Source organism: Thalia democratica, chromosome 2, assembly GCF_965202585.1.
Source record: "Thalia democratica chromosome 2, ktThaDemo2.hap1.1, whole genome shotgun sequence".
Lineage (NCBI taxonomy): Eukaryota > Metazoa > Chordata > Thaliacea > Salpida > Salpidae > Thalia > Thalia democratica.
The window spans coordinates 93,083,137-93,095,235 of NC_139166.1; the positions used below are offsets into that span (position 1 = coordinate 93,083,137).

Sequence of the window (12,099 nt, forward strand, 5' to 3'; positions counted from 1 at the left end):
CAATAACTTTTTATTTTTGCAAAATTGTTTGGATTTAATTGGTTTATTGATAAATGCTATTAGAGATGTTTTATTATGCGAGAAAGAACTTTAAATACGATTCCTTTTTTTTAAATCTTAATATTTTATTCGAGCAACCAACAATAGCACTTCCTGCCTGAATTTTCTGCCGATTAATTTTTATATTTTTTCATTATTGTTTTCTTATTGAAATCTGGCAACTTTTATTAATGGTATGGTTTTATTAATATTGCAGAAATGCTACTGACAAACAAGGTTTCAGCTTAAAAACACATTTTTAGTATTCTATAATTCAAAAGCTATTAGTTTAGATCTTATTTAACTTGGAACTTTATATATTTACATCACGAGCATAAAATTAGTTTGTACTTAGCTGACTCAGAATTAGGTAAATCAATCATATTTGTATTTTTACTTTAGGTATAACTGATTCATTCTGTTATAACTAAGTTTGATAAGTTTAACTAAATCTTAATAAGATCAACTAAAAATTATCAATAGTTATCTAAAGTCATTTGTGGTTAAATAATGCTTATTTTATTCACTTAGATAATTTAATGTACAATTAGGATCAATTAAAAAAAATTGACTTTTTTAATCGTTTTAAGACAAAAATCAATACTTTAAATTTAAATCACTTAAGATAAGTTTCATTAAAAAGCTCAGACTTATTTGTTTCAAATAAAAGTAAAAAACATAAACTTTTTAACAATAATAAGGCATAAGTCTTCAAAAGCTAATTCATTTAACATCTTTCAAATATGTAATCTTAGAATATCGAATAGCTTCAAATTAAATTAAATTCAATAAGTTTGTCTTTTTAAATAACAAAAAAAAGTTGTTAGCAAGTTAAATATAAATCTAAACAAAATTTTAAAAAATCTGGAATTTATTAATGCAAAAATAAAGTATTCAAAAAACTTTATGAGTACTTATATGCAATTCAATAAACAGTAGTTCATTTAAAATGGTTGTCTACAGTTGGGACAAGTTTTGTGTTCAGCAAACCACCCTTCAATGCATTCTTTACAAAATTCATGATTGCAGTCGAGACGCATCATTTTTCTACAAACTTCAAAATCTTGAATGCAAATTGTGCATTGACCGCCTACAGTTGATTCATCAGCAACGTAATGGTGAAATTTCTGGATCCTTTCCGTAGTGAGTCCTTTGTGCAACAAGTCTTTTCTCTTGTTATCAATTTTTTGAATTGTCGTGTAAATGTACTGATCTATTTCCCTATCAAGTGTAGAAAGTTTATCTTTAATTATTTCAGAGTTCAGGTTTTGAAAATTTTGCTTACTTCTGAAAGTTTTTGTCGGAAGTAGTTTAGTTTGTTTCAATCCTGTCTAATTGGTCAAGTTTAGTTGCAATTTGAATTTTGTTCTCTATTCGTTGGTAGTAAAATTGAATTAAATTGTAAAGTTTTGTCAAGCACTCAATCTGTTTATAAATTATTTTTTCAACATAAATGACATTAGTTAGTTTAAGTGTAAAAAGTTGCAATTCCTTAATACTTAATGAATTTGATTTTAAGCCAATTATTTTACCTCTTTTTTTTCTAACCATAGTTACAAATCATTAAGTTTAAAAAATAATAATGCATATACAGTAGGTATATATGTTTAAAATTCAAAACTACATAAAATTAAAATATTTAAGTCAAATAATGGCTAACACTTATAGACAAATAAATAAATAAATACACTAGCGAATGATTTCTTAATATTTTTACAAAACTATTAGCTTTTTTTTTAAATTTAACTTAAAAAATACCAACCTCCAACTCCATACGACTGAGATTTAACCATTGGTTTTCCATTGTAAATGTTTTTTATAATATATTAGCTATAAATGTATAAAAATGTTAACAAGCTATTAATACTTTACTACTTAAGTTACAAAACTTTTTGTTAATTTCTTTTTTTGCTATTTCAAGTCATTATATAGATACAATAAAAAGTCAATAAGATGTTAGATATATATTGGTAAGTTCCATTGAAACTTATCTTTTTTAAAGTACAATTTTCTTCAGCAATTTATAATTGAAAACATATTAAAAAATAGTTAAAATTATTTATTTAAATGTCTACATTATAAAGTAAAACATTTAGATTTTAGAATTAACAGTACAAGTTATAATAACAAATTACAGTAATTTTGTTACATAACCTAAAAGTTTAGGTGGACTAATTTTAATAGACAGTTTTTTTATCAATCGTATATTAATTACTTATTTATATACTTAACTAACTTGTTCTACTTAAAATAACTTATTTATTATTATTGTATCAGAGATGATAAGAAATATTTTCAGTTATTTATTTTTGCAGCAAGAATTTTTTTTTTTTTTAATTAAGGCTTTAACTTTTTATATCAAACAATTATATTAATCCAGTCCAAACTAGAGTTTTTGGTTTAAGCTGAATTAAAAATAAAAAAAACAATACTATTGTTCTGTAAAGTTTACTTGGTACAATTAAGTTTCATTGCTGGGCAAATACCTATAAATAATTAGATATTAATCAGAAACATTGCATATATACACGTATATATTAATAAATGGTAGTAACTAGCTATGATGGATAATAGTAAGCATTGATAAGTATTTATAAGAAAAATTAAATTTGTTTATCATTATATTAAGATTTTATCACAATGCCTTAAAAATTAGAAAAAGAGCAAAAAAAAACTAAAAAAAAAATACTACATATAATAAGTTTAAAATTAAATGTAGCTAAAGACCAATGTTTTTGAAATTACTGCTAACCGTTTTTCATTAAGCACTTAAAATATTTGTCCATTAAGACGCTTTTAAAATCTAATAAAAATTATCAAACTTTTTTTTATAAAGCATTAATAAAACTTTATTTAAGTGTAAAATTAACAACTGTAAAACAAGGTTTGATAACTTTTCTTTGGAAAACAAATTAAAATGAGTTACACAAAAAAAACAAAATATTGTTCAAATAATAACTCTTACATTTTAAACATAAAAATACACTAACTAATTTGTAGGCAGTAATTACTTTGTAACATATATATATATAATTCTCTATAGGTCTTGTCTTGTCAACAACTGTTATTATAATACATATCACTAGAAAGAGTTGTTAAATGATCCTTGGTCATTTTAATTACTAAAACTAAAAATTCATTATTCAAATATAAAATGCAAGTAAACGCAGCAGGTGTATTTCACAACTGAAAAAGAAGAAAAATTAACAAAAAGTATTTAAACTAATACAAATTATTTTTTTATAAGTTATAAAAGAATAAAAGTAAAACAAAATAATCTTTTAACAAACTTTAAATCGAATGTACAGTTTTCAAAAATGTTAAATATTTAACTAAAATATGATTTAACCTAAAAAATTTTTTGAAAAATTAAGTATAATTGTAATTGTTGTCTCACTGGTTTATTGGATTGAACTAGTAAAATCTAATTACTTAATACAAAATTATTTTTTTTAGCATGTTAATTCTATTGCCGGGGATTTTATTTTTTTATTCTACTGCGGGGATTTTGTGCTCTGCGATTTAACATCTCTGGTGGACCCTACTATTAATTAGCTGTGTTACTGTTCTTAACAAAGTAACTTTCATGATAAATTAGACAAATTAAACAGTCTTTAAGTGTTTCAATTTACTGATTGTGATTTAATTTTTAGGTACTGTTGCTCTTTGTGAGATCCGTCGCTATCAAAAGTCAACTGAGCTTCTGATCCGCAAGCTGCCATTCCAGAGGTTAGTCAGAGAGATTGCCCAGGATTTCAAGACAGATCTTCGTTTCCAGAGTGCAGCCATCGGTGCCAGAGATGTTAAATCGCAGAGCACAAAATCCCCGCAGTAGAATAAAAAAATAAAATCCCCGGCAATAGAATTAAAATTTCTTATGAAAGAAAAAGCTGTATTTTACAAGTTGAGAACATAAAAGTTTCATATATTCAATTACACCAACATATTTAAAACCATATTGTTTTTATAAATATGAATGCCTTAAATGTAAGTTTATGTTTTTTTATTTTCATAAGGTTAATTTTAGTCACTTTATTGTTAATTTAATCATAACTACCTTTTAACCTTATAGTTGTAGGTAATGTTTGGTTAGAAAAATTAAAGAAAAGTATCTTCCACTTATTTAAATGGTTAATAAACTAAAAACATTGTAGCTTTGAAACTAATTGATGTTAAGTTAATTTATTATTTGATTTTTTTTCTAAAAATTAGATGAAATAGACAAATTTTTTTTTCTTATATCCTACTTTTATCAAATTATTTGAATTTTTAAACTTGAAAATAAAGTTTGATTATTATATTTTTTTAAGATTCATTATAAATTATTTTATTAAGACATAGATTTCACTTAAAAGTAATTTGAATATAATTTATTATTTTTGTTTACAAACTTGAAACTACTATTTGCTAAGTAGAAGTCTATTTAAAATTTTTAATTTCTAATGTGGCAAATTTATTGAGTCTTTTTTTATTATAATTAGGTAATTTATCTAAAAAAAAATTATACCTGAAAGTTTTAGTGTACAACTCAAGGTTTTTACAACTAGTTTTGTAAATTAAGCAGAGTTGAAACAAGGTCAGGAAAAGTCAGAAAACTCAGGAAAAGCAGAAAAAAAAGACAAATAACAAGAATAGTAAGGTTTTTTTTAACAGTCAGGAAGTTTAACTAAATATTAAAAAATACCAGATTTTGTCAGTTTAAATTTACTGAATTCCTTATATTCAAAAACAAGTCTTTGAATGGTAAAGAATTAATTAAAATTCTTTAAAGTGTGATTAAAATTGAAAAAATTCCAAGAATTTTACAAAATTACTTAATTATCAATGCCTTCATCTTGTAAAATTAAATGAATATCCTTTATAAAACTGCAAAATGTTTCTATTAAAATTTTGTTAAACTACCCTACTTGAACAGACAGTTTTTGTAGGCAGTATGATAATCTGTAGCATTTTTTAGTAAAACAATGATAATACACAAGAGTTTATCTAGCATACTTTAGAATTGAATTGTTTTTTGTTTAAGTAAATAAATAATTTCATTCTAATTAAACACTAGTTTTAGTGTTTTGGGTAATAAGTTTATGTTTATAATTTACCTCATTACAATTTTTTCAAAATTGTTTAAATTTTTTAAATAAATTATAAAATAGGTGAATTTCATGGTTAAGTCTAATTATTTATAGTTTATTGTAGAATAGTTGTTTTTAAATATTTTTTACATAAATAAAGGTAAAATATTTACTACTAATTTTATAATTATTGATAAGATGAAATATAAAATTGAAAGCTTTATTAATTCCTTTTATTAATATAATTTAATATTTTATTAACAAACTTGAAACTACTATTTGCTTAGATGAATTCTATTTTAAATTTTTGATATGGCAAATTCATTGAGTCTTTTTTTATTATAATTAGGTAATTTATTAAAAAAAAAAATTATATTTGAAAGTTTTAGTATACAACTCAAGGTTTTTACAACTAGTTCTGTAAATTAAGCAGACTTGCAACAAGGTCAGGAAAAGTCAGAAAACTCAGGAAAAGCAAAAATAAAAACAAGTAATAGGAATAGTAAAGTAAATCTTTTTTTGAAAACAGTCAGGAAAATTGACTAAATAAAAAAAAATACCAGATTTTGTCAGTTTAAATTTACTTAATTCCTTATATTTAAAAACAAGTCTTTGAATGGTAAAAGGTTAATTAAAATTCTTTAAAGTGTGATTAAAATTGAAAAAATTTCCAAGAATTTTACAAAATTACTTAATTATCAATGCCTTCATCTTGTAAAATTAAATGAATATCCTTTATAAAACTGCAAAATGTTTCTATTAAAATATTCTAAAACTACCCTACTTGAACAAGCAGTTTTTGTATGCAGTTTGATAATCTGTAGCATTTCTTAAAAAAACAATGATAATACACATAAGTTTATCTAGCATATTTTAAAATTTAATTGTTTTTTTTTAGGTGAATGAATTATTTCATTTTAATTTAACACTAGGTTTAGTGTTTTGGGTAATAAGTTTATGTGTATAATTTACCTGTTTATAATTTTTTCAAAATTGTTTATATTTGAAAAAAAATTATAAAAGAGGTGAATTTCATAGTTAAGTTTAATTATTTATAGTATATTGTAGAATAGCTGTCTTTTAATTTTTTAACATAAATAAGGGTAAAATATTCACCTCAATATGTTACATGCAATGTTTAATCTTTTCTCTAATAAATAGAACTGTTCTAGATTTTAAAATGTAGTTTAAAAATAAATTAATTTAAATTAAAAATTAATAATTTGCCAAAGTTTATGTTGCACTAATAACAAGGATGAAAAATAGTTTCACCATTATTTTGAAAATTTTATTTATAAAAATAATATATATTATTAAATTTTAACTACATTTAAAAATCTAAAAACAATTTTTCATTAACAATAAACTTGTTTTTAAAGCCTGGCGTTGGTTTAATTGTTCTATTTTTATAGATTGAATTTAACCAAAATTATTATGGCCCATTAAAAATTGTTGTTAATGAGAAATAAAAGAAAAAAAAAAGATTTTTAAGATCATAGGAGGATGAATATATTTTTTAACATTTTGATATTAATTTGTTTTTTTTTTATTAAGTATAACCATATCATAAATATTTCAAAGAACTTTTCCTGAAAATTTTTAAATTTTAAAATTTAAAAACTTTTATAAATATATTAAGATGTTAAAACATTTAAATTTGTGGTACCTTGAAGAAATTATGTATTTTTTTTAAACACATGATACAAATAATTATAGTCAATAAACAAAAATGTTAATTAAAACTTAAAATCACAGAAAATTTTTTTTGTACTTTATAAGTTTTTTTTTTTAAAGCATTAAGCTAAAGAACTTTATTTTTGTTATAAAAGAAAGAGCTTATGTATAAAATTAATATGATATACTGTTTTAATTTTACAAACAAAATGTTATAATAATAAAGTACAATGTAAATTAAAAATTTTTAAAGTTAACTTTTTACTAATTTTATTAAAACAAAAGTAATAAAAAAATAACTAATGAAATTTTAATATAAGGTAAAAAATGTGAAAAAGTTAGCTACAAATTGTTACTTTAGCATTTTAGTTGCTATAGTAAACAGCTGATATTAACAGCTGTAATTAACTGGCATCTTGATTATAACATGACTGATCGGTGCACTTCAAGAAGCTTCCGAACCCTACTTAGTTGGACTCTTTGAAGACACCAACTTGTGCGCCATCCATGCAAAGAGAGTCACTATCATGCCAAAGGATATCCAACTTGCCCGTCGTATCCGTGGTGAACGTGCTTAAATAAATAGCACTCTAGGACACTTATTTTTTGATAGTTAATATTTTAGCTTTTAGTGTTCAATAAACTTGCAACTAGAAATGTGTAGTTATTTATTTTTTTAAATTCATACATCTTTGTTTAAATTTAAGTTAATAAAATAAAATTAATAAAACCCCGCCTAATTTAATTAGAATCTACTAATACTTAAATGCTGCGGGTAGTTTTGCGTTATTTTTTATGTAATTAAGGTCTTCCTAAACCATTTTAGTATTTGCCCTCTTTGCAAGAAACCTCTTGATTTTAATTCTTTAATTCAATCCTAACTTTATTAAAGAGTGTAAGTTTAATGTAAACTGTAAATGTTACGATTTATAAGTCTGATAATTTTATATTTTTTTAGGAGACCCTAGTATCTCTAGAGTAAGATAATTGTTGCGGCTGATATATCTTAAATTTAAACCCACGGTAAAGTTATATAATCTCTTATTTAAATTCTTTTTTAATTGAAAGTTAAACAATATTAAACGTAAGTCTTTATAGTTCAGGCCAGCTGACATTGGTGATGGAGCTAGCATAAAAGTTTAAAAATCCCAAAACTTCCTTTAACCTGTTGCCCCTACCTTCGTTATTGTTGTTCAAAACTTATGAACAATTTACAAATATTTCATTGCTAATTTTATTCTAGCATCGTAATGTTAGTTTAAACAATTTTATAGAAGTAGAATCAATATACACTAAATAATAAAAATAAAAAACAAGGGTCAGTAAATGCTATGTATTTTGGACTGGCAGCTGTAATTTATGTTTCAATATAGAACCCGATTTATCTAGTTTTATATTAAAAATAAAGATGATGAACTCTAGTGAATGTTTTCGTAAATTGTACAGGAGTCAATTTTTCTCACTTTATTTAAAACCCGTATAAAACCAATAAAAGTTAAAATAATTTTGATTCAGGCCATATTTAATCTTTCTACGCACCATAGTTTACCGTTTCTTGGTTATATTTCAATTTTAGTTGGTCCCATCTTATTTATAATACAATGATGCTCACAGGTAGCAGTTTGCCACACTGTGTTGCTACTTTTACCTATGTACATATACCAATTAATAATTTGCAATTTCTCTTTTATTTGAAGTAATTTTAAGTAGTGTCATAGAAAAGATAAAATTAAACATATACTTCTATCGGAAAACTTTAAACAAGATACGTTTTTTTTATAATAATAATGAGCATGTAGTTTGCTTCAATCAAATTAAATACTATTGGTATCAGAATATATCACTTACAATAATAACAAAAACACCACATCAAAACATCAAATAGTTTTATTCTAGTTTAAACGACAAGAAATTCTAATCATATCTAACTAAAAAACTAATAATCCAGACGTATAATAAAAGGTCTGAGGTATATATTAAAATAAATTAAACATAATATTGAGATAAATAAAAGAGATTTATGCCGTCATATTTACACATCAATCAAACAGAAAATCTTCTGTACTTTCACGACTTGTTGTTAATCAAAGTTGTATTCCTAGGCGCTCTCCATTTCAATGTTTACAGTACCATTCCTAGAAACATAATAGTTTAGCTTTCTATCTATTTTAAACTCATTTCTGTACTGATTTTCAAAAGTTCTTAACCGTAATTAGAATACTGATCATTTTACGAGTTTTTTTTTAAACAAGATAATACACTATGAAATCTAGACACACATTTTCTTAAATTTCGAGTTTTAATTTAAAAATTATTAATATTTTTCAAAATGACATCACTAGAAACTTTTTAAGACTGCCTGATTTTAAAGATTTTATTTTTCTTTAAGTATAAAATTGTAACTAATTAAATGTAAACAAACTTTATAACAAGTTTTGGTATACATTCTCTTAAAGTTTTATAATTAAGAAAAAAATCTCATGTTAAATACAGTCTAACACATCAAATTTCAAAACCTATAAATTATTAGTAAATAATTTAGTAAAGTTATTGTTTTTATTTATATTTATCCATAAAATATGGGTAGCAGTTCTTAAGTAATGTTTGCTGGACATATCTAATCATATTTATCGATGTTTTAAGGCTTTATTTTTAAAAAGATAAAAATTAAAATTAAACATTAAAAAAAAAAACTTTAGACAACTAAAATTGCATGCTTTTTACTTGGATAGTAATAAAGTAACTTATACATGTCTTAAACTTACAGTTTATATCTTATTTGAAGATATATAGTTATGATCATAGATTTAAAAATTCGACCACTTTTGATTTATTATAATGTCAAAATTACATCTGATATGCAAACTTTGTCTGTAAAATTGTACATTCATAAATATATAAAGCAAGTTTTTTCTTGGGACACCTTTTTTTATTATTTTTTCTGAATAGATCCACGTACACTTTATTAAAGTAATCATTTACTATCCTTAACATGATTCATTTTACTTGATTTTTTGATAGAACATATGCTTCACCAAATGCTTTGGTCCACTTTGATAATAATTTCTTACGTACTTAATGTATGCCAAAACCAAATAAGATGCAAAACTGTGTTTCCGCATATTTAGAAAACCCTCATTTTACCGTTAACTAAATCATTTGTTGTAGGATATGTTCTACCAAAAACACCAAGTTAAACGAAACTTATTAATAGTAGTTAATGATAACTTTAAGTAACCGTTGAGTAATTCTAAAAGAAATAAAAAATAAAGGTGTCCCAAGATATAATATAATAATATCTTGACAAAAAAGCAAATCACAACTACTGTCTACGTATCATATAATTGTAATACTTTTTTACTATTAATATGCTTTGGGTTAATATTTTTTTATTCTTTAAAGAGTAATTAACAATAGTTATTATCAATTCAGTACCAAGTAAAATTTAGTTTTACTATATGTATAATATAGCGCTTAGCAAGGTTTAGGATTTTGAACATTTTATAGATTAAGCTCATACCTTACTAAGAACTAAGTCTTGTAGATAACATTTTTATGCAATAACACAATACTAAACTGCTATGAGTTAAAAACTAAAAAACCATTTATATAAAGCTTTTAAATTACAGAATTAAAACAATGAAAAAACTGACACATTATATCTTCATTAATTAAAATGTTTAATAATACTCTAAAAACTTCAATAATATTATTTTTGAAAACCATATTTAAACTAAAGTTAATATTTAGTTTAAATTTTAGTTAACTAAAGATAAACATATTTAAATAACATATTTAAACTTAAGTTAAAAAAACTTAATACAACTAAATAACTATTGTTTTATTAAATAAAATATTTTATACTTAAACAACTAAATAATACTATTTTTAATGAATTTAAATGCAATTCACTAAAAAACAGGTCTAATTTTGTTTCTTTAGGTAAGGCAGTCTCATTACTTATAATATCTAATAACTGAAAATGATTCAAAATGCATTCTTTATCTATATCAAAATTAAATTTAAATGGCATTACATTAACTATATTATATTAAGTAACGATATTACTGGTTAACTGACATTCAAAACCAAAGAAACTAAAAGTTAAAACAACAAAAGAATTTGTTTTTTATATTACAAAAGTACGATAATACAGAAAAATGATGCAAATTTTGTGCTATTATGACGTCATATTGTATCAAAAGCAGTTGAAATGTCTTTAAATGTTTGCTTAAAGTTACAAGCTTTTGTTTAAATTTAAGTAGTAAGTCTATAACAGGTATAAGTAACTTAATTACTATATAACTGAAAAAATCAATAAATATGTAACTTTTAAGATGCTAACTGTTTTTTTTTCAAAATTTTGATCTTAATTTCTGAACTATTTTCAATAAAAGTAAGCACATCCGAATCATATGCTTAATTATAAGTTAATATGAATTACTCCCTACTTATACATAAAACTAAATACTTTCTTATATTATCTAATCACAGCACAACAATTATTTGCAACTTAGAAGGTTTGTCTGATTTTTCAAAAGACTAATCTTAGTATACCTAGATCTTAAGCTATAAAACATTCCTTTTAATAGAAATAACAAATTCAAAAATAAAATTTACTTACTTTTTGTTGCGGTTAAACCAAGAGTTCTTACTTCTTTTCTTCCTGACCAGGATAATAGCCAGAACTAACAACATCAGTGTCACAAACACAGCAACGGCTCCTGAAAAACAGACAATATTTATTTTAAAGTAGTTTTAAATAAAAAGTAATTTAGATGTTTATAGAGTTATACTGTTAATATCAAATCTGTAAAAAATTCTTATTATATGATAAATTTTAGTGGTAATAATTTTGCATGTAAAAATACTATATTTAAAAGTAATTTTAAATACTATAAAACTGAGGTTACTATTAACTTATACTGTAAAAGACAGATATGAAAAAATACAATGTATAAATACTGCAAAAAATTAATTTGTATGAATATATATCATTTTAGTAGTTACACATTTATTGCCTGTGCTGTACAACAAATATAAACACAACACTTAAAAACTCAATCAAATGTTTTAAATAACAATAAACACTAACCTCCAACAAGCATTGGAACATTTGCGCTTTCTTGCTGACTGCCCGGTCCTCCAACATGTTTTTCCGTCTTCATTTCAACCTCAGTAGCTGAAGTGGTAAATTCAGGAGCCCTAGTAGCTGAAATAGTAAATTCAGGAACCTCAGTAGCTGCAGTAGTAAATTCAGGAACCTCAGTAACTTCAGTGGTAAACTCAGGAACCTCAGTAGCTACAGTGGTAAATT

The 12,099-nt window shown here is 23.5% G+C and overlaps 1 protein-coding gene across 1 annotated transcript; it reads left to right on the plus strand.

Annotated features, from left to right (window-relative positions):
* Window positions 1-3,193: 3,193 nt before the first annotated feature.
* On the plus strand, window positions 3,194-7,360 carry LOC145829120 (histone H3.3A-like). Its single transcript, XM_082936852.1, has 3 exons — window positions 3,194-3,212; window positions 3,693-3,825; window positions 7,216-7,360. Exons 1-3 carry the CDS (start codon window positions 3,194-3,196, stop codon window positions 7,358-7,360), a joined length of 297 nt encoding a protein of 98 aa, XP_082792978.1.
* The last annotated feature ends 4,739 nt before the right edge of the window (window positions 7,361-12,099 follow it).